This window comes from Balaenoptera ricei, chromosome 15 (assembly GCF_028023285.1).
Source record: "Balaenoptera ricei isolate mBalRic1 chromosome 15, mBalRic1.hap2, whole genome shotgun sequence".
NCBI lineage: Eukaryota > Metazoa > Chordata > Mammalia > Artiodactyla > Balaenopteridae > Balaenoptera > Balaenoptera ricei.
This window is the reverse complement of record NC_082653.1, coordinates 83,243,832-83,266,912: the sequence shown is the minus strand read 5'-3', so window position 1 is coordinate 83,266,912 and position 23,081 is coordinate 83,243,832. Positions and strand designations below refer to the sequence as shown.

Genomic DNA, 23,081 nt, shown 5'->3' with positions numbered 1-23,081 from the left:
TGGGTCTTCGTTTCTGTGCGAGGGCTTTCTCTAGTTGTGGCAAGCGGGGGCCACTCTTCATCGCGGTGCGCGGGCCTCTCACTATCGCGGCCTCTCTTGTTGCGGAGCACAGGCTCCAGACACGCAGGCTCAGTAGTTGTGGCTCACGGGCCTAGCTGCTCCGCGGCATGTGGGATCTTCCCAGACCAGGGCTCGAACTCATGTCCCCTGCATTAGCAGGCAGATTCTCAAACACTGAGCCACCAGGGGAGCCCACTGTCTTTTTGGTGTGTGCACAATATTTACTAATTACCACTTCAGCGATTCATTGGTTTTACTTTTTTTTTTTGTCTGCACTTTTGACGATTCTAAATGTAAAAAGGGAAATACAGATACTTCATTGCACCAAACATACCGCAGTGTCAATTTAAGCGTCTCCAGGTCTCTCTGGAGATAGTAGGGGATTTTCTGCATTTCTTCATTCCCATAAGGTAGACCACGGCGCGAGCAAGGCATTCTCAAAACTCCATCCCTGACTTGAGTGAAAATTCACAACATACGCTAAAAAAATAACGCCTGGAGTATCCAAGGATATATGCCACTCAGAGTGGAGTCGGTGAGCCTCATTCATCTTCGTCACTTGTAAGACAGTGACTCTTGTGCCTGTCGAAGAGCTTTGCAAACGGATACAAAAATGAGACTATTAAAGATGGGATCCCGAGAGGGTAAGTTGCTTATCTCTAGTGAAAATCTGTGCTTCGCGGCTCCTCTTGCTGCAACCTGTTGGCTTCGGAGTTACTATGAACCTCAAATCCCAGCACCCGGCCCTCCTATCCAATAAATGCAGACGTCGCCGTTAAAAAAAAAAAAGGATGGGATCCACTTGGCTAGAGAGGCCCTGAATAGACGGCTCCTATCACTTTGCAAGGATGCAGAGCTTCAGCCCCCACTCTCCCCAGCCCGGAGGGGGGACTCTCTCCCGACAAGCTCAGCCTTCCACTGGAGGCGCCGAGGAAACGCCTCCCTGCTCTCCCGCATTCTGATAGGCCCGCAAGACTGAGGCTGCGAAAAGAGTCACGGCCCTATTGGCTGGAGGGCGCGGCCCGCGCGGGGCTTCCTGGGAGATGTAGTCCCCGGAGCCGTTGGGGACTCTAGGGTCTGACATCAGAGGTTTCGGCCGCCTGAGCTGACGGCGGTGGTAAAGCGGTGGGTGTGTCTGGAGAGGTGGTGAGGGGAGTGGCGAGGATTCAGGTGAAGAAACCAGAGAGTCCATTAAAGAGAAGTGAGGGTTGCGGGCTCGCAGAAAGGTACGGACGTACTTCTAACTGGGGCGCAGAGCGTTGGGGGTGAGGGAGCGCAAGTTCCACGGCAAACAGACACTAGCAACTGTTGTCTTATCAAGCGCTCCGGACACCTAAGACCCCGCCCCCTGCCCCCACTCTAAGAAAAGGGACGGGCTCGGGCTGTTTAAGTGGCTGTGGGGTTAGGTGGGGAAGAGGGTGGCTGGGTTTTCTCCCCGGCTCTAGCGTTGTTGTACTTGCGGCTCGGTGGGCGGGGAATGGCCGCGTTACTGGAGGTTGGACTGGGATCCCGGGCCGGCGCCTCATCTCCCCGCCGGTTGGCCCACAGCCCCTCTGGGGCGGGGCCTGGGGCGGGCACTTTCCTCCCGCGGCGAGGCGAGGACCTCCGGGATTCCTAGAGAGGACTCGGAAGTGCTCTCGGGGGTGGGATTTATGGCTCTACCCGCCGGTCAGGGAAAGCTTGGACTTGCTTACTTCCGGCGAAGAAATGTTGTGAAGTGTCGGCTTCGGCTTTCTCTCTGTTTGAAAGAAGAAACCCGTCTTCCCAGCCTTGGCTGCTGGAGCTTGGTCTTCCAGGGGAGCTCCCCGGGACTGTGGCCTTGAGGAAAGGGAATGGCCTTTGTATACAGACGAGGGTCCTGTCCCTAACCTCGACCGGGCCGGTTTCCGTGGATCGGGGTCAGGAGCGATTGTGGGCAATCCAGGTGCAAAATCTGTACTTAAAACCTTGGTTCTCTTCGGGACCCATGAAGTCTCCTGTTGGTCTGTCAAGCTCTTAGGGCTTGAGGGAGAGGACCAATTTTGACCATTGTAATGTTTTTGACCTCTGTTCAGACTTAAGTTTGGCTTGTGGTAGAGAGAAGGAGCGGCTGCGTCTGGACTAGTTAGTAAGTCTCATCCTATTTACATGAAATTTAATGTTCTTCACCACAAAAATTGTATTTCATGAGGCCGTACGTCAGAGTTTTATTGCTCTCCTTTACACTTTTTAAATGTTGGAAATATTCTCCGTTGGTCATTATTTTGTGGGTGGAGTGATGGCTGTCTTGTAATTCTTAAGGAAATTACTCTGTTGAGTGATCATCTTTAGGATAGATGACCTCTTTGTCATCTCTTTGCTAATAACGATTTCCAATATATCAGTAGGTTGCACGCTAAGGAAAGCGTCCTTCAGAAGATCTCAAAGAGCAGAAAACAAGTTTGGTCGGTGTAACCCAGCTTACCTGGAGAGAGATCCCTCTGAGTTGGAATGATAATGACAGGATCTGGGGAAGTTATAGACTTAGACCCTCCCGCGGAGACTTCACCAGAGCAAGAAGACCTTCTGATAGTGAAGGTGGAAGAAGAAGATTGCACCTGGATGCGGGAGTACAATCCGCCCGTGTTTGAGACTTTCTACCAGCGCTTCAAGCACTTCCAGTACCATGAAGCGTCAGGCCCCCGGGAGGCCCTCAGCCAGCTCCGGGTGCTCTGCTGTGAGTGGCTGCGGCCCGAGCTGCACACCAAGGAGCAGATCCTGGAGCTGCTGGTGCTGGAGCAGTTCCTGACCATCCTGCCTGAAGAGTTCCAGACCTGGGTGAGAGAACATCACCCGGAAAACGGAGAAGAGGCTGTGGCCGTGGTAGAAAATATACAAAGAGAACTAGAGGAACGCAGACAACAGGTGAGTGAAAGAGGAGACCTTCGGGCAATGAGGAAGGAGAGGAAGAGAGTTGAGGAGCTGCTGAGCAGGGGTGAGATCCTGAGCGCCCTGGTGGTTCATTCATATTCTTTTGTTCTCCTGGGATTAGGTGCACTGTGGAGATTTCCTGCCACTCCAGCAAAGAGAAGCAGTATGCAGTTTGTTAATCTGGAGAAGACAGTCTGCGATTTTATTTCTATTTTAAATTACTGTATTTATTTTTTGAGTGGTGACATAGTACAAAATTCAAAAGGTACATAAGGTTGTAATGAAAAGTAAGTGTCCTTCCCACCCCTAATTCCCCAGCCGCCTGAGTTCTCCTCACCAGAGGCAACCATTGTCCCATGATACTTGTCTATCCTTACAGAGATACGCTGTATTCTGTGTATATTAGAATATATGTGTATGACTTGTTTTAAAAAAACACAGATGTTTTTACATCACTGTGCACTTCTGCCTCTTGCTTTTTTTCTTATAGTATATCCTGGCTTGTTCTATGTTCGTGCAAAGAGAGCTGCCTCACTCTTTGAAACTGCATTGTGTTCCATTGTATGGATGTACCATAATTTAACTCCTGTTGAAGGCCATTTACGTTGTTCCTTTAGATTGTTTCTGAATCTTTACTGCAACAGACTTTGCCGCAATGAATATCCTTTGTATACATCATTAGTTGTAGAATCAAAGCTTAGAAGTCAAATTGTTGGCTCAGAGCCCGTACGCCTTGCATTTGTAGTTTGGACAGCTGTTGACAGATTGCTCTCTGCAGAGGTTATACCAGCTTATATTCCCAACAGCCATGTATGAGAGAAATTTTTTGCTTGCAGCCTGATAACATGATGTTATCCAACTTTTTGATTACTGTCAATCTGAAAGATGCAATATTTCTGTGCAATTTTAATATGCATTTTTCTTATTATGAGTGAGTTTGATCACTGTACATATTTTAAAAGGCTGTGCATATACCCTTTTCTGGGACCTATCTGTTTATATTAACCTGTTAGAAAAAGTAAGCACTGTGTCTGCCATCTGAGTTGCAAGAATTATTTTCCCGCTTTGTTGTTTGTCTTTGCTTATGGAGATTTTTGCTTTGCCGTGTTTTTTTATTTTTATGCAGTCAGTTTGAATCTTTTAATTTATGGTTTCTGGGAATTGTGCCATAATTAGAAAGGCCCTCTCCACTACAGTATTATAAGAAACTTATCGTTTCTTCTCCACGTTTTTGTTATGGTTGTTGTTGTTTTTGTTTTACCCTTTGAAATGATAGATCCATCTGGAATTCATTTTGGTGTAGGGTGTTTGGTGTGGTTATAGCTTAATTTTTTTTCCAGATGTCTATCCAGTTGCCCCAGCAACTTATACAGCAATCCCTTTTTTTCCTTCTCTGATTAAAATGCCATCTTTATTACATACCAGATTTTTACATGTATTTGGGTCCATTTCTGGTCTTTTTATTCTATTTTATTGATCTTACTGTCTGTTTACATATCAGTATTTCAATTATCTGAGTTATGTAAAGTGTTTTGGTCAATAGGTCTGCCCTCCCCCTTCCAAATTTTTTTTCAATATTTTCTTTTTTCCATATGAACTTTAGAATTATTTAGCTTCTACCACCCCAAAAATCCTGTCGGTAGTTTTTGCTGGGATTGCATGAAATGGGATGTTAATTTAGGGAGGTTCCGCATCTTTACACTGTTACGTCTTCTTGTCCGTTCTTACTCATTTATCACGTGACTCTGTCTACCTCCCTCTTGTTGCTAGGCTCACATTTCTGAAACTTTAATTTTTTTTTTTTTTTTATAGCAAAGAAACAAAAATCATGGGATCCTAGGTGTACAAGACTTTGAAGCTAGTTAGAGAATTTCCCTCATTCTTCAGAGCCATTGCCCTTCAGTGTAAGGTACCAGTCTCGTTATTCTTCCCCTCTGGGTCAGGGGTACTTCAATACTCCAGAACACCCTCAGGCTCTGCAGCTGGGCTAGCTCACTCCATGAGGCAAGGGGACCGCAGAGGGAGTCGCTGGGGACCCGCCGCCAGACCCTGCAGCTGAGCTGAATGATTGTCTTGCAGACCGCAGTGTTTGAACCTTTCTATTGCTTCCGTCAGGACAGGAAGTAAAGGTGCCTGGTGCCATCTGGTTATTCCTTTTTTAAACCTTTTTGGGACATTAGCGGACAAACCTTTCCCTACTTTTTTATGGTAATAAATATTCAAAATCATAGTTTAAAACAGAAAGCATTTTTAAATGGATGACTTACAGCAGATATTACGCATTGACCCCTGTCATTGGGATATGCACCCCATCTGTGGAAGGAGCACGGAGATCATTTCTTGATGGTAGGTCAGGGATCTGAGGCCCAGAGAGGGGGGTTTTCCTGAGGGCCTGCACAGCTCACTGTGTTTGCCTTTCTCTCTGCCTGCCCTCTGTATCCCTGGCATTGTTTCTCACCTTTATCTCCAGGTAGTTCTTGTCTCTAGCAAGCCTTTTCCCAGGCTTTATCCTCTGCCCCTCCTCCTTGGTTTCTCTGTCCTACTCTCAGGGGTCCTCAAGGGCTGCTTTGCTTCTTCGTTGCCCAGGGGCCCTTTGACCTACTTGGCATCATCTTAACTCTTGTCCTGAGCAGGTCCACAAGGACACACACACTTCCGTGCAGAGTCATATTTGCCACAACTGTGTTGCCGCTGCCTCTTAATGTAACACTCCTGTGCCACGTTTTGCCAGTACTGGGAGAGTTAAAACGGAAAATGCTTTGAAACATAAGGGACAGCGGCGGGGTTGGGGGGGGGAGGGCAATTCTATCTCAAAGCCGGATCTTATTACCTGCTAGGATGGCACTGAGCTAGTACCTTCCAGAAGAGGCAGAGTTTAGAGACTGGTTGTGTACCCTAGGGTTGTGCAAGAACAAAGAGCAGAAAGACGGAGACACACCGCTCTTGTGGTTGGTCTGTCCTACTTGAACCTGGTCGTCTGGGGCTTCGAGGGTGACTTCCTGTGTCCTGTGTTGACCTTTCCAAGCTCGTTTCTCACTCTCTCCCCCCTTCACTAAACTTGGCCCACACCACCTTTCTGCCTGAGGGTCTTTGCTTATGTCATTCTGTCTGCCTGGGACACTCCTGACTTTCCCCCTGGCTGGCTTCTTTCCTCTTCTACGTGTTGACTTCAGTGACACTTCCTCAGAAGAGCCTTCCTTGGCCACCCAGTCTAAAGTAGGTCTCATCTGTTCTGCCTCATGGCACCACTTTCTTCTCCTTTTTCACATATAACACCGTTTGTAACTGTATTTATTGCTGTGTCGATATGTCTAATAGAAGTCGTCTTCAACTACAACGTGTTTATGCAGCAACTGGGTAATTAGTCCTGGCTCGTTGTAGATGCACGTGGGATACTTGGCCAAGGAGTGAATGAAAGAGTAACGTGACCTTGCTGGGTTCCTTCATAGCCTTTCCTGTAACGTGCTGATTGGTGTGATTGTGGTTGTCAGATCGTGGCGTGTGCCGAAGTGCTTCCTCCGAAGGTCGTGCCGCCTGGAGCCGGGCCCGAGTCCTTCAGTCACCAGCTCCTGCCCGTGGACCCGCAGCCTGAACACGGGCCGCAGAGGCCTCATCTTCTGGAGGAAAACGGTGAGGATCTGGGCTTCAGTGGAACGGATGTGGGCTCCCTGGCCCTGTGGGTAAGCGGTATCTGTAGAGACCTGGGGCTGGGCAGCCTCTCCGCAGTCAGCGGATCTGGAGGTTGGGAAGGGGTGGGGGCCTGGCATCGGGTCCCTGGTCAGCTCGAAGGCTGGCTAGGAGTCGTGCCAATAACCAGTGTCCTTCGAGAGCTATGCCGCAGATGACGACAACTCTAAGTACAGGTACTGTTAAAAGATGCACAGAAGTCTTTTACGAGAGTATTATCATGGTTTTGCAACAGTTTTCAGCTCTACCTCATTCATTTTGTTGTCCTAAGGCTCAGGTAGACAAAGCTCTCCAGTTCCTCACTGCACTTCCGGCTGTTCAGCCATTCATGCGAAATCTAATTTTAAGCCATGCTTCACGAGGACCTTTAGAGCGTCTGTTCTCTCTCTCTCTCCTTCCCTCCTTCTTGCCCTCACTGCTATTAACCTGTATAAGATACATCAAGGAAGAAAAGTGCGCAGCTGAGTATCTCATTTATGATGATATAGGTCCACAAGTCTAATATCCCTAATCGGAAACTCTTGCTATCAGATATATTTTAGAATTTAGAATTTTTCAGATTTAGTAAGATGATCTGATTTACATACAGTGCACTACCATCAGGATTTGAAGTGTGACCCCATAATCACACATTAATTTAATATTTCGGCAGTGAAATGTATGCCTGGTTACAGTAAGTGGATTAAATAAAAACTTCAAATAGCTTCATATCAGTTCTGGTCAGGTTTTGCTGTCAAATTAGTTCAATGGCCAACTTAATGAAAAAAAAAACAAAACTTTTGGTATTTAAAGATTTGGGATTTCGGAATATGGAGAAGGAATTGTGAACTCGAATTTCCTGTTTGGCCCCAGCCTTTCTTCCAGGCTCCTCTTAGTGGTCGGCCTTGAAGTCCCACTGCTCTAAGCTTTTCCAGCTTTCCTTTCACTGTGGTAACAGCAACTATTACTTATGTGGTGTTTACTATGTGTCAGGAGCTGTTCTAAGCTGCTTTACCTGTATGAACTCATTTAACCCTCAGTGTAGTATCGGGAAAAACAGTCTTCACCATTTAACATCTGGGGCCAATGGGTCCTTTATATATATATTTTTTAATATTTTTAAGTCATTTTATGAATACCTACAGAAGAATCAAAAGATAATGAAAAATAAATCTTAAAGGAACTTTAGTAAAAATTAAACCTCTTTGTATCAAGTATGTTTTGTTAATATAAAAATCATAAAAAAATGAAAGAATACTGTCACTCAATACCACCCCTTTTGCAAAATGAATATGTCCTTTTAGCAGGATGGGATGGTCCAGAATCTTGTTGCAAAATATTGCGTGATGAAGTCCTTCCTGTTGAATGATAGGATAAGGTGTCATAGCTCCTTTTTGGAATTAGAAATGTAGTGTTTATCCTTGATTCTTGAGTGTGAGAAGATTCATCTAGGATATTGTCATTGGCAGACTCTGTCAGCTTTCTCCTATGCCTTCAGTTTCATACTGTCTTTAGCACACTGCTCTCTGTGTCATCTTCTCATTCACCTACTAGTAGTGAAACGTCTTCCACGGCACATTTTCTTGTCTTTGTCGATATGGGTGGGTGGAAAGTGAGAAATTCTGAATTCTCGACTATGGTCAATGAAAGCTAAAAACAGGTGTCAACAGCCTTAAACCTTCTTGAAGATGATGCAAAACTCTGGGGAATGTATTTAATACTTTGAGAACAATGGTTTATTTCATTATTGCCTGATCCTGAATATTTCTTTTATTCTCCCATTTTCTTATAATTTTAGTCTTTTCGTGCTAACATTAAGACTCATTAATGAATAATTAGTAAAAATGAAATAATTCCTAGGATGATGAACTAGAAGAGTGCTTCATGGTACAGGAGATAGAAGATCATTCAGATCCCAAAATGTATCCTAGATTTGTAAAAAGGTCCAATGAATCCATATGGAAATTACAAGATAGAGTTTTCTTTTATTTTTTAATAATCTAACATTTTCTTTTTGTTCTTCAGAAGACCTCTAAAAGAATAAAAGTCATGTCATTCCAGTCTTTAAAAATAGTTGAAACTGTCCAAAAAAAGAGAACCCCCAAACCCAAAATTGTATCTAGTAGACCTAGCTGGCATTCCAAGGGTTAATGCCCACACTAACCCCATGGACTAGGTATTATTGTTATTCTCATATTAGAAGTTAAGAAGCTGAGGCCCTCAGAGGTTAAATAATTTGTTCAAAGTCCCAAAGCTGTTACACGACAGAGCTGGGATGTTACCCCAAGCAGTCTGGCTGTAACTCTGCACGTTTAGCGCGTACTGAGCTGTGCTGCCTACTTCACCTCCAGGCTCTCCGTGCACAGAACCGCGTCCCCCTCTGCACTGTCATCTTCCCTTCACACGCGGAGTCTCGTCACATCAGGCTGCACGTTGCACGTCTTTGCTCCCTCAGTGCTGCTTCTCTTCTCTGCCCTGTTAGCCCGGCCCTGGCCAGTTTCCTTATTCCAACAAAAAAAAATACTGGGTTGGTTGGTTGGTTTTACACCCTGGAAGGTGCTGCATCCTTCATGCCTTTGATGGCACCGAGAGCTGGCTTTCCGTCTCTGGGACTCATTTGAGCTTGAGAGGGCCAAAGTTGTTTACTTAAAAGTTAGAAACAACAGGTTTCACAGGAACTTCAAAAAAAATAAGTGGGATTATTTAGAATGTCATTATTCTCATTATTCCAATTATGACTGGAACATAATTACTGTTTGTGTATAGACTATGTTCATCCCTCTCTTTCACGTCTTACTTCGACTGTAACCACACTCCTGGGTTCAGATCCCGTGTCTGTTTTCGGCTTTCATTTCTAACCACGATCTCCTCTATTTTGGGTCTTTGCTCCTTACTTCCTAGTCCTTGGACACAAGCAAGCTACATATGCACATACATCTCTGGGACCGGGGACACCATAGAAAGGTCTAAATCGTTGTGTTAAAGGTTGATACCAGGTGGATCTCCAAGTCAGGGTGCATGTAGACAGATCCAGATACACCATGAATCTTGGACAAAGGAGAGCAGAGGTGACAGCAGAGGGTCAAATGTTCACTAGCATCTAGAGACCAGACTCTCCAGGCCTTGCACATGCGATTCACTCTACCCAGAAAGCACCTCATCCCGCCTCACCCCACCCCACCCCTGCTTCCAGAGTCACTTCCTGTGGAAGGGCTTTCCGGGTGCTCCCACCTCCTGCTCTCCACTCTGTAGATGGCCCTGCCTCTGTGTCCCTGCAGGAACTTGGGTGAACTTTGAGGATAATACTCTTTACCCTGGGCTGGGAGTAGAGCTTCCATGTCTGCCCTCCCCATCAGATGGTGAGGTTTTGGAAGGCAAGAATTGTTTTATCTGCCAATTCTTAGAACACACAGAGTAGACTTAATACAAGCTAGTTGGCTGACTATAAACCAACCGCAGTCATTTTTTGAAGGGAGAGAACGTGGACTAAGGCCTTGCTGATCAAAGTGTGGTCCAAAGAGCTGCAGCACCAGCATCACCTTCAAGCTTGTTAGAAATGCAGAGTATGGGGGCCACCCTGGAACCACTGAGGCAGAGTCTGCCCTGTACCAAGACCCCCAGGGGATTGGTTTGCACATTAGAGCTTGGGAAGCCCTGGGCTCTAGGCAGCGCTTCAGCTTCACGGAAGAGTGGGCGTTTGGAGGTTCTTTGAGGTGACTAGGTTTGACCTGGGCAGAGCAGAGAGCATCCTTTATAGGGGAATGGTACCATCCCCCGTCAGCAGCAGGATTAGCCTGACCAACACAGGGAGTCTAGCTTTTTCAGGGGAAGGGTGAGTATAGGGTAGGTGTGGGGGGCCCAGAATGTAGAGGGTCTTGACGGCTGAGCAGAAGAATTTGGTCTTGATGCCACAGGGCGCCATTGTGGATTCTTGAGCAAAAGCAGAACATGATGGTAATTGGAACCGGGTAGAGAGATTCTCACTGACGCCTCTTTTTCTCCCCCCCTCAGCCCTTCCTGCTCTCCAAGTTCCCTCCCTTCCCCTGAAGGACAGCCAGGAGCTGACAGCCTCACTTCTCTCAGCTGGGTCCCAGGTGAGCCGGTGTCCGTGTGCCCACATTGAGGACCCACGTCTGTTTTTGGACAAGTAGCTGCCTTAAGCCTGAGTCCTTATCAGAGTTGTGTCTCTTTAACCAGAGACCGGGCCCATCTTGGGTTTGTGCTTTTCTGTCTTTTTCTGTTCTGCTCCCCCATCCTCTGTGAAGCACGGTCCCTTCCCTTTTTCTTTCCCTAAGGCTCCCAGTTCCTCCCCTCGCTCCAAATTTGAACCTAGGGAATGGGAATTTAGTGGAGATCTCGTGTTTCAGAAGTTGGTGAAAATTGAAGATGTGGCTGACGTGGCTGTATCCTTCATCCTGGAGGAATGGGGACACTTGGACCAGTCCCAGAAGTCCCTCTGTAGGGATGACAGGAAGGAGAATTATGGGAGTATTACTTCCATGGGTAAGAATGATTTCGTCTGCATGGATTAGGACATCTTCATTTTGTTATTAAGAATATTTATAGCACATCCTGTAAAAGCATGTATGTTTTAATCGCTGTGACTTTGCATATTTTTTTTTGTCTGTGAAAGAGTAAATCACCCTTCTCTTTTTTTTTCTTATTCAGCTTATTCTGATTATCTTCATCATAATAAGAGTAAGATTGAGGACTGATCATGCTTTGGGGATAGTATTTGCAATCCAGCAAATGTTATATTTAGCTTAAAACTAACAGGATTGGATCTTAACAGAGTTGTAGTAGTGATTGTACTCTGTTCCTTGACAAACTGAATCATTGTTAACTGAATAATTCTCATTTGTGAAAGCATCTCAGACTTTGCTGAATAACCGTTTATTGAAGTAGTTATTACAGTGTCTCAATAGCATTCATTCTTTTCCTTTCCTCTCACGCATGGGTGGCAACTTGTTCACGCTATTACCATTCTCACATCACTGGTACTTGTTTTATGATGTTTGCCTTGGCATCTGCATTTTACATGTCTTATCCCTTCTTGAATTTTGCACCCCAGATAAGATTTTGAACCTATTTCTAAGTTATGATCTTGGAAACTAATATTTGATTGTGCTGCCTGGAGCAATTGTAAAAAATCTCAGCACTGTGGCAGACGTTTTGAAGCTTATGAATTTTATCTTCTTTTGAGTGAATTCTTTTGGAAGAATCACTATCAAGCATGCTGGTAGACTTTAGATGGAATACATATACTATGATGCTAAATTTCTTTTGAAAAGCATTATCCCAGTTTGTATCGTTAAGGGTTTAGTTCACTCACAGGCTTTTATTTAAAAAGTAAAATTGACTTCTCTCTTAAATTTTCCATTTCCTTTATTACTATTGATATATATTTGTGTTTTCTTTGATTTATTTGCATATGCCCTCTGCTTATTTATCGGGATCTTAGTGGTGGTCTCAAGGAATTATTTATGTAGTATAAATATTATCATATTTAATGCAAATTTTTTTCATTCTCTTTTAAAATTAATTTCAAATACCTTTCTTGTCTGATTTGAGTTGATTAGTATTGTTTTATCTTTTTCAATTACTTTATAGGTATTTAATGGGTTTCAGAGTTGCAGAACTTGGCGCAGTTTTTCTGTACCATTCTCCAAGGGGTTTTGAATTGTTACTTTCTGATTTTTTCTCCTTTTGGCTGCACCGCGCGGCATGTGGAACTTCCCAGCCCAGGGATCAAACCCGCGCCCGCTGTGGTGGAAGCGCGGAGTCTTAACCACTGGACCGCCAGGGAAGTCCTGATTTTTTTTTTCTCATTATTCATCTTTTTCTTACAATATCTTTACAACTTGAGTAAACTCTTCTACACTAAGAACATGTTCAGTGGTTTCTGCCTCTTCAGCTTCTCTGGGAAACGACATTAGAGAATTTTCATCCTGTGGGTTCCTAACAGCATCAGAGATGGTCACGATTTTTAAAGTATCCATCAAATTTAGAAGAGAGATTTTTAAAAATTAGTGAATGAATCGTGGAGACAGCCGTTTCAGGGGAGTGGCTGGGATGTTGGGGAACAAGAGACAGTTTCTTGGAAGATTGCACAGGAGAGAATTTGAGAAAGCTATTGTAGATAAACTTTCAAGAACATTGTCTGTGAAGGCGAAGCAAAAGAGGGCTGGTCACCGACAGCATACCTGGTGTAGATGGCTGGGTGGTTTTTGTATGTTGTCTTTGTTAACGGGAGAAGTTTTAAGCACACTGAAATGTCACTGGGCGAGAGCTGGTGGGGAGTGAGTATGAAATGCTAGAGCGAGGAAGAGCAGATAATTGGTGCAGGGAGATCCCTGGAAGACAGAATGGCCTGGTGAGGCCCCGGTCGGGAGGAAAGATTGACCTTGGTGAGGGGGAGGGTCAGCTCTTCCGCTGTGAGGCAAGGGGAGGACGGGAGAATCAGGTTGCCAGCACCCTGACACTTGTGGTTGTAGGATGTCCAAGGAGGTCTTGACTGGATAGTTTAGACTCTCCCTGAAATAGGAGACAGAGTCACCTGTTGCGAGTGAGCCGGTGATGGGGTGGGTGGTGGAGCAGAGGTTTGAGTGCAGAGAGGACTTTGGTTCGCACGCACGTGGTAAAAATTATCCGAATAGTTTAAGTGGGTTTAAAGTGAGAAGTGAGTCTCCCGACCCTCAGTCCCTCAGTTTCCCGCACAGAGGCAGTGACTGTTACGCTTCCTGATTGCATCTCTAGACACAGTCTGTGTGTAGACAAGTTTGTGCCAAAACAAACACTCTTCTATTTTTAAATACAGTGATCTATCTTGGAGATCACGATGAAGACGTTTTGATGTAGCTGCTGAGAAGAATGAGTGGGAAACTGGCCAACCTTAGAAATGTGGGATGCCAGTGTGGGGTACCAGTGAGGTTGAAAAGCGTGAATTTGTAAAGCACCAAATCTGCTGATTGGGTGTTTTGGAACCAACTCCCTCCCCACCCCCCGCCCCCATTGCATTACTAAGCAGCCGGGCATAGTGTTGAACAAGGAACACAGCTCTCTGTCAAACATGCAAATAAATCAGGAGAATCAACAGAAAGCTCCTCATGTACTCAGAGAAGGGGAGGGGAAAGAGGAAAAAAACAAATCTGTAAGCCAGCTGGTATATCAACCTGTGTAATCACCTTCTCTGAAAAGGGTGATTGTGAATAGTCCCAAAGCGATACACGGAGCTCATCTGATTTTTTTCAAATTCGCCCCTGGAAAAAGAAAGCCGTGAGCTTATTTGCCTTGCTGAATGGGAGAGCGCTCTAATAAGAATAAAATGTGTGGACATAAGTAAATGAGAATAAAAGAAAAAGAAACATTGTGATAGCTGAGATTACTTGCTTTGTTAAATGCAGGAGGAAAAAAACATCAAAAAGTTTGGTTTTGTGATAGAGTTCTTTTGTTTATATGTTTGTTTCCACTCTTAAAATGCCTTTTTAGGAAGAGACTTAAGTAAATATAGTTAGAAAATAAATTTAAAGTTGCCTTCATGGTACAAGAATTACAACTTCTCGCTATATCAAAAAAAGGATAGAAATAGTATCTCCCTCAAAGGGTCATTGTAAGGGTTAAATGCCGTAAAACTGAAAAGCACTTGGAGGCATAGTGCCTGGTCCATAGTACACGCTCTGCAAGCGTTAGTGCTTAATACCATTTTTATGTAATGTTTGAAAACTACTTTTCTTTCTACAAAACAGCCTTACTGGAAAGTTCTCAGTAGGCCATGATCTATCTCTCTATCCTTTAAAAAGCATTCCCTGTTTTTTGTTAACTGCTGAAGGTTTGTCCTTGCAAACTGTATTAAATGTCAGCGTTCTGAGTGAAATACATGCCGCTGATCCAGTGACGCAGGGAACCGATTGCAGCCTCTTCAATGTCTCTGTTCAGCAGTGACCACTGAGCGGCGAGCTAGCTCTCGACAGTTGTCGGGCTTCTCTGGGTACAGAAGGAACGCCTTTTCCCCTTTAGACCAGTTCACGCCAAACTGAGATTCTTTGGGGATTGAAAAAGCTAGAAAGATCCTCTTTCTTCTCCAGGCTATGAATAAACAAGAAGAGGAAGGTGAGGACTGGGTTAGCTGCATCACCCAGTATCAGATTTTACTGAGAACAGTTGACATGGCACAGGTGTTCCCAAACAGGTACTGTACGGACGTACTGTACCCAGAGGATGTGATCGTCATTAAACGGAATGACTGCTCTCCCAGTCTCATCCCCTTGAACCATTCTTGCCGGCTCTGTCTTCCCTAACCTGCCTCAGTTTCCTGCTTCAGTGTTCTTCATCCCATCCCTGTATTGTGAAGTCATTTTGCAGATGGCTTTACAAAGTCACGCCTTGCTTGCACGTGTTGGTTTCATGTAATTATCCGCTATTTCTGAATGCGGGGAATAAGCTAATGTTTCCATTTTCCCTCTATTATCTCAGATTACGAGTCCAGGAACGACAATGTGGAACTCATAGTAAAGCAGATTTCTGATGAAGCCGAATCGCCCTGGATGACCTCAGGAAGCCCTGAAAGAAATGTCCCCCCGAGTCAAGAGTTTGGAGGAGTTAGCGACCCTCACAGCGTGGTAGAAAGGTGGCAGGTCAACCCCCCCGTGGGGAAGTCAAGGCAGACCTCCTCCCAGAAAAGAGATCTCGGCGCCATCACAGACGTGAACCGGAAGCCAAACACCAACGGCGAGAGAGGGCACCGATGTAACGACTGCGGGAAATTTTTCCTTCAGGCCTCCAACTTCATCCAGCACCGGCGAATCCACACGGGAGAGAAACCTTTTAAGTGCGGGGAGTGCGGGAAAAGCTATAACCAGCGCGTGCACCTCACCCAGCACCAGCGCGTGCACACCGGCGAGAAGCCTTACAAGTGCCAGGTGTGCGGGAAGGCCTTCCGTGTCAGCTCACACCTGGTCCAGCATCACAGCGTGCACAGCGGGGAGAGGCCCTACGGCTGCCCCGAGTGCGGGAAGAGCTTCGGGCGCCACTCCCACCTGATCGAGCACCTCAAGCGCCACTTCAGAGAGAAATCCCAAAGATGTAGGTGTGAGCAGTTTGTCTTCGGAGCATAAACGAGGCAGAAATTGCCTTATCAGCTTAGAACTATCGGACAGATGGGTGGTGATCCTGGCAGCAGTAGCAGGAAGGGACAAAGAGTTACCGTCTATTTTATTATCACGTACTTTATGGGGTTTTTTAAATTTTTATTTTTTTACTGAAGTATAGTAGATTTATAGTGTTGTGTTAATTACTGCTGTACAGCGGAGATTCAGTTACGCATATATATACTTCTCTTTTTGATACTCTTTTCCATTATGGTTTATCATAAGATACTGAATATAATTCTTTGTGCTCTACAGTAGGCCCTTGTTGTTTATCCGTTCTCTACATAATAGTTTGCATCTGCCGATCCCAACCTCCGGTCCGTCCCTCCCCCACCCCCTCCACCTTGGCAACCACCAGCCTGTTCTCTGTGTCTGTATCACTTGTACTTTAATTGATTGCCAGATTAGTTGGCAAAACTCTGTGCCCTCCCTGCCGTCCCCACAACTTCTCTTTCCCCAGAGGTGCTGCTCTCAGCAATCTTACCTGTTTCTTCTGCTAATTCCACATTTTAAAGTAATACAGCTGTTGCTTGACCCATCAATTTTAGACATTATCTGTTGACTTTCTATTTCGTAAGTGAGGACTTTGGCTCTCTTACATGCTTCTTCCCTCTTCCCCCTTTTCCCAATTTAGTTATTTCACTTACTTTAAAATGATAAAGTAATAATAGTATGGTTGACCCTTGAAGAGCAGAGGGGTTAGGGGTGTTGACCCCCTCGCAGTCCAAAATCCACATGTAACTTTACAGTCAGCCTTCCGTATTGCTGTTCCACATCCTCGGATTCAACCAACTGTGGATTGTGTAGGACTGTAGTACATATTTATTGAAAAATATCTGCATATGAGCGGACCTCTGCAGTTCAAACCCGTGTTGGTCAAGGGTCAACTGTACAGGAAGTTTGGGGGAAAGAAAGTGGGAGGGGAAAAAATCACCCATAATTCCACCATCCTAACTAGTAGAACTGTTATTACTTAGTGTGCTTCCATTTTTTTTTATAAGCCTTTTTTATATAGGGCTACTCATAGGGTACAATCAAATATTAGACACACACATTTTCCAGCACGGCTTGGCCCTCCTGTTTGTTGTTTTTGACAACCTGGCATTGTGTAGAAACATCATGGTCTACTCAACTGTTCCCCAGCTGAAGTTCTCATTTTTTTTCTCTTTTGTCCTGATAACTGTGCTTATGCCTTGTTCTATACTTGGGAATATTTCCTTATAATAGATGCCCAGAAGTGGGACTAGTGGATGAAAGGCCAAGGACATTTTTATGGTTCTTGATACGTATGGCCAAATTGCTTTTTAAAACAATTATATCGCATATGAGAGTATCAGTTGTACTAAATTTCTTCCAGGGCTATCAGACTTTTTTTTTTTTAGCAAATTGTGTAAGCAGAAGAGAATTCTTTGCTGTATTCATTTTCAGTAATTTAGTTATGAATCAGGCTGCTTGTACTTATTTTTTTATCGGCTCACATGACTTCTGTAAGGATGAGATCACTGTAAACTGTGCTGTGAACTTAAAGGCGTTTATTAATATTCTTCAGAAAACTCGAAGACTGGCCAAAGTGTTTGTTTTTAAATTATGCCTTTGGTGTACCCAAGCCCAGCTACTTGTCATTCACATTAACAGCTGCTGTCACCTCTTCCAACATGGAATAGAAGCTTACGAAGCTCATGGTGTCTTTATGGTCTGGGTTGAGCTGAGCCGTCTCCTCAGCCAGTTCGATCCCATTCTCCTTGGCGACTGCCTCTTGGGGGAAATCCATCCAATAGCACTCCGAACCTGGGAAGCAACTGCTTTAAAATAGTATCTTTTATATCTTCCCTGTAATTGTTCTTCGGCCTAGTTTCCTAGTTAATACTTCCCCCACTTTTTTGATCGAAAGAGATACTTTGTGTGCTCATGCAGCTGTATTTATTGAGCGCCTCCAGTGCTAGGTGCTTGGGATTCAGCAGTAAGCAGAACAGACACTGTTTGTGCCCTCGTGGAGCTGAAGGTCTGATGGGAGGAGCATTCAAGGTGATGAGCATTCCCAAAGAAGTGTTGGGTGCCCTGGGAGGGAAAAGGAAGCTGGGGTGTTGGCTAAGGGCATAGAGCAGAGGTTGACATGTCACCCATCGTATTGACAATATGTTCTACTGGCTCATTTCTCTTTTTTCCTGGCTCCTAGTCTTCCAAGACTAGGTATTCCGGGTATTCTTCCAAGTCCGTATCCTCTTCATACTCCTTTATTCTAGTTCTCATCAATTCTCACTGGCCACTTGTATATCTTCATTTTTTAAATTTATTTTTTATTAAAAAATTGTTTTTTCTCTGTAGCTTAAGTTGCCTTCCATAATTCATGAAACAAGTCTGTTTTCTCACTCTTTGGTATACTTGGTGGCATAAGAAAAAAACAACGATTTTAAACCAATCTTTTAAAAAGTGGTAACAATATCTCTGTAAATTCTTAGCTCATTTTAAGTCATGGTTAAAGATTTTTTTAAAAAGCTATCATCATATTTTGCTTAAGCACTGTCTCAATGCACTTTAAGGGCTGTCATTTCTCTACCTTGATTTGACACCTTCAATTTAATCTCTTAAGTGTTAGAGAACAAATCATAATTAAAAGAGGGGTGGAATGGGTTCCTTTAGAAGACTGTTTCTCGAGTACAGATGAGTAATTAGAATGACCTCAGTATGGTGGCTTTCCTTTGTTGTTGAGAGACAAAAAAAAAAAAAAAAAATTGTTTTTTGGCTGCTGCCACGCAGCTTGCAGGATCTTAGTTCCCCGAACAGGGGATTGAACCTGGGCCCATGGCAATGAAGGCACAGAGTCCTAAGCACTGGACTGCCAGGGAACTCCCCACTTGTGTATCTTTATTCTGTCTCATTCTGTCTCCCTGACTCATGTTGGGGTAATGATCCCTTCCACATTTCCTACCTCCTCTCCCATTTCAGAATTCCCTTCTCTCTTTCCTGTGTAATAAAAGTGTCTGGCTTTCCCCTATGATTGCCTAACCTCAGTCGTTCTCACCACCATCCCAAGTAAGCTTTCTCTTCATTTTGTTCTTTTCACTGGACAGACACCGAAAGGTTCTTTTCATTTCTGTTGGCATCAAGCACGTCCATGCACCCATCACCCTGCCTTTGTTACTCCTATTACATCGTAGTTTCATTTGATTGTCCTCTTTTGCCTGATAGTTTATTTTTCTTCTACAAAAGAACGGATAACATTTGTGTTTCCTCTTTATCTTTTCAGGCAATGATAAAAGAAGTAAGAATACAAAATTGAATGTTAAGAAGAAAATTTCAGAATTTTCAGAAGCAGACATGGAACCAACAGGAATAATCCCAAGAAATGTTTCTCAGGTTCAAGATTTTGGAGAAGGCCATGAACACCAGGGCAAATTGGATAGAAAGCAGGGAATTCCCATGAAAGAGATACTAGGACAACCCTCTTCAAAGAGGATGAATTTCAGCGAAGTCACGTATGTCCACAAAAAGTCCTCCACCGGAGAGAGACCGCATAAATGTAACGAATGTGGGAAAAGCTTTATTCAGAGTGCACATCTTATCCAGCATCAGCGAATACACACCGGGGAGAAACCATTTAGGTGTGACGAGTGTGGGAAAAGCTACAATCAGCGTGTGCACCTAACTCAGCATCAGCGGGTCCACACTGGGGAGAAGCCCTACACCTGTCCCTTGTGTGGGAAAGCATTTAGAGTGAGGTCCCACCTTGTTCAGCACCAGAGTGTGCACAGTGGGGAGAGGCCCTTTAAGTGTAATGAGTGCGGGAAAGGCTTTGGGAGACGTTCACACCTTGCTGGGCATCTGAGGCTCCACTCGAGAGAGAAATCCCATCAGTGTCATGAATGTGGAGAAATCTTTTTTCAGTACGTTAGCCTCATTGAACACCAGGTCCTCCACATGGGCCAGAAAAATGAACAAAATAACATCCGCGGGGAAGCATACAGCTGGAACTTAACGGTGATTGAGGATAAGAAGGTTGAGTTGCAAGAGCAGCCTTATAAGTGTGATGTGTGTGGCAAAGCCTTTCATTACAGTTCAGAGCTCATTCAGCATTACAGAACTCATACCGCAGAGAAAACCTATAAATGGGATATGTGTAGAGAAAGCGTTGGCCAGTGTTCCCACACAAAACAACATCCAAAAAGCTATTCCAACCTGAAAGCCCATCAATGTAACGAATGTGGCAGAGGCTTTGCTCTGAAGGCACATCTTAATCAACATCAGAGGATCCATACTGGTGAGAAACCCTTTCAATGTAAAGAATGCGGAATGAGTTTCAGTTGGAGTTGTAGCCTCTTTAAACATCTGAGAAGTCACGAGAGGACAGATCCCATAAATACCTTAAGTGTCTAGAGGTTTCTATTGTAGAACAGCTCTTACACGATTTTAGAGACGCCTTGCTGAAGACAAACCCTACTCCTATAACGAATGTAATAACAACTTCAAGCATCTCCTCCAACTTAACCATCAAACCTACGGATCTGTTGAGATCCTTCAGTTAGAACTTAGGACACTGGAGCGTCCACAGCAGATAGATAGCTGCTTTTCCCTTGAGAAATGCGTTAGTTTGCATCTTCAAGCTTGAGAGTCTAGACAGGAGAGAACCTAAGGATACAGGGGACGAAGGGAAACCTTCAGATGGCACTCATTCTTCATGCGACTCTCAGAACATTGACAGTGGGAAAAGCCTCACAAATGCAGTAGGAATAAGCTTCATTTGTAGTTTCTGCCTTGTTTGACAGCTTATCTATTCAGGGAAGAGCACAGTGAAAGAAAGAACCCTTCAGCATGATCTTGGTTTTGGTACCTCAGCAATGAACCTTTTCTAGACGTGGTGATGCCAGACACTGGAATGCTCCAGGCGATGTTCTCATCTTGAGTATTAAACCCTTTGAAAAGAAATTGACTTAAGGTATTTCTGTTTTGGCAAAATTGAGGTTCAGAGGCTGGATGGTATGTGTTCTCGCTGCCTTATTCAACCTACAACTTCTCCACGAAACACACTCTACCTTTTTGTTTTGCCTTGATTCTCCTGGCATCATGGTTGGCTAGTAGAAAGAGAAGTTAAGTCTGTAAATTCAGGAGAAACTGTGTTGGTCAGTCACAGCGTGGGGAGAGGGGAGCGGGACCTTAGGGGAATAGAGAAGAGAAGACGGGCCAGACTGTGGACTGGTTATTCTATTACCCACAAGGATGAGGGCAGCTATATCCATAGAAGGAATTGGACCAGGTTGAATCAAGAATTGTCCAAGCAGTAGATGTACCAACTGCCAGTTGCCCGGGAGATAGATCTCCCCCATAGGATAATGGCATAGAGAAGGAGTTGCAGCTGGATTTGAAAGTAAACATTAGTAGATGCAGGGAGGTCCTGGTCTGGTGAGCCCTGCCTGTGGGAAGGTCTGGGTAGGGGTTGTGGGGGAAGGATGATGACATGGAAAAGATGGTTAACTTGAGCCTGTTTGCTAGAGAGAGGGAGAGGCACTTCTGGGCACCACTGAAGTCCTGCTTCTGCTGACTGCCTGGCTTACAATAAACACCCAATAAATACTTGTTGATTGTGTGTGCTGTACACTGGTACCTGGTCCAGATCCCCTTTACCAGGCTGCCATATCCATCCCCCAACTGCTCTGAGTTTTGTCTGCCAAGTGCTCACAGCTCACCCTGTTCTCCGGAGACTCTGAGGGAATTGCCCTCAGGTGGTCAGAGCTGCCCCATCCAGGCGCTGTCCTCCCCACCCCCCAGCCAATGACGGATTGATATGGGGGTACAAAGGGCTGATTCACATGCCTCAAGGTGGGAAACTGGTGCAGTTTATGCTTCAGACCCACCCACTGTGGATCAGGCTGAGGCTAGACTTTATTAGACTACATCCATGCTCATGTACCGTCCCTTCATCCCCTCCATGCCCTGAACAAATCACATGACTCTGAATCCTTGTCTCAGGCTCTGCTTTAGGGAACCTGATCTGATGTGTGGCACCATGAGTGGTCCTGTAAGAATGGACTGTGGAGCTGGCCACTCACCATGAGGCAACGAGGACCACATCACTGATGGTGGGCAGGGCACTGGTAGTTTCTGGCATGTGGCAGCCATTCAATTGGGAGACATTCACTTTGGTGAACTGGGATGGAATTCAGGTAGAAGTGGATGCACTGACTTGGGTAAGGTTTGGGGAACAAAATGAAAATAATGTAAGGATTATGGAATAGAGTGGCTCTTGCTGAAAGCCACTGATTGCTTGAAGAGAGAAAATGACACAGCACAAATACCCACCAACTTAATGCAACCTGTGAGTGTCAGAGGGCCTCGTTGGTAGCATTTAAGGAGACTCTTGTTGCCTGCAAACAATTACAGAGTTAAAGGTGATTAAGACTTAAAGGTGTTATAGGACTTGAATGAGAATGACAACTTCAGTAAAGCCTGGTGTTAGTGTCTGTTGAGCATTTACTGTGTTCTAAACATCATGCTTAGTGCTTTATGTGGATCACCTCACTTAATCCTCACATTATGAGGTGGTTTCACTTTTTAGCGCCCTCATTTTACAGTTGGGAAAAACTTGAGGTTCAGAATAGTTAATTCACTTGCCCAAGGTCACACAGCCAATAAGTGGCAGAACGAGCATTTGAACCAAGATCACTTTGTCTCCAAAAGCTAAGCTCTTAAGCACCAAACTCTACTATGTCTTAGATGATTAAACATCAAACATTACTAAGTGATGAAACGCTGTTCTTGTCAGTTTGTGTGAAAGACAGTTTTGATCCAAGATATGATAAAATCATACAGTAATAGAATCTTAGAATTGTAAAGGGTTCGATCATTCCTCCCACCCAATGGAGGAATCGCCATTCAATTGTAGGTATGTGCAGGCACCAAGTGCATAATTACTTTGTTGAGCTGGAGAAAACATTTCCTGGCATCTGATTATCCAGTTTCTGCATGAAATCCTTCCACTGATGGGGAGCTCGTTGCTTCCCAGAGCAGCCTCTTCCATTTAAAAACAGCTCTGATTGCCAGAAACTTCTTAGTGAGCTGAAAACTATGGTGATCTGGGGTCTTACATCTCCTGGTTGCAGAAAAAAGTTAGAAGAGTTTTATGATTTGAACATTCGACTGTCAGGTTCTTTTCTGCCTTTCACTCATCACATCCATCATCACCTTACCTTCTAAACCTCTGAAAGAAAAGGGAAACAAAACGTTAGGGTCATGTATTTTGTTTCCTCAATTTTGCAGCAAGTTAGAGCAAAATCTGTTTGCTCAAGACGCTGTTTTGTTATCGTTTTTTAACATTAAAATGTTGTA

General features: G+C 44.5%; 1 protein-coding gene across 9 annotated transcripts; it reads left to right on the top strand.

Annotated features, from left to right (window-relative positions):
• Nucleotides 1-1,170: 1,170 nt before the first annotated feature.
• ZKSCAN5 (zinc finger with KRAB and SCAN domains 5) lies at nucleotides 1,171-21,329 on the top strand. Of its 9 annotated transcripts, none has more exons than XM_059896917.1 (8): nucleotides 1,171-1,286; nucleotides 2,427-2,943; nucleotides 6,441-6,579; nucleotides 10,627-10,709; nucleotides 10,983-11,118; nucleotides 11,284-11,313; nucleotides 15,088-15,696; nucleotides 19,009-21,329. In XM_059896917.1, exons 2-8 carry the CDS (start codon nucleotides 2,530-2,532, stop codon nucleotides 20,133-20,135), a joined length of 2,538 nt encoding a protein of 845 aa, XP_059752900.1. In that variant the 5' UTR covers nucleotides 1,171-1,286; nucleotides 2,427-2,529; the 3' UTR covers nucleotides 20,136-21,329. The 9 variants fall into 9 exon arrangements, with proteins under 9 accessions (XP_059752900.1, XP_059752896.1, XP_059752901.1 ...); XM_059896913.1 differs by having other exon boundaries at nucleotides 2,424-2,943; XM_059896918.1 differs by lacking the exon at nucleotides 1,171-1,286 and adding an exon at nucleotides 1,747-1,984.
• Nucleotides 21,330-23,081: the final 1,752 nt, after the last annotated feature.

Coding starts and splice junctions, on each gene's coding strand:
- ZKSCAN5 (XM_059896917.1), top strand. CDS start 2,530: ATGATAATGACAGGATCTGGGGAAGTTATAGACTTAGACCCTCCCGCG. Junction 2,944..6,440: donor TAGAGGAACGCAGACAACAG/GTGAGTGAAAGA, acceptor TGTGGTTGTCAG/ATCGTGGCGTGTGCCGAAGT. Junction 11,119..11,283: donor TGGGAGTATTACTTCCATGG/GTAAGAATGATT, acceptor TTTCTTATTCAG/CTTATTCTGATTATCTTCAT.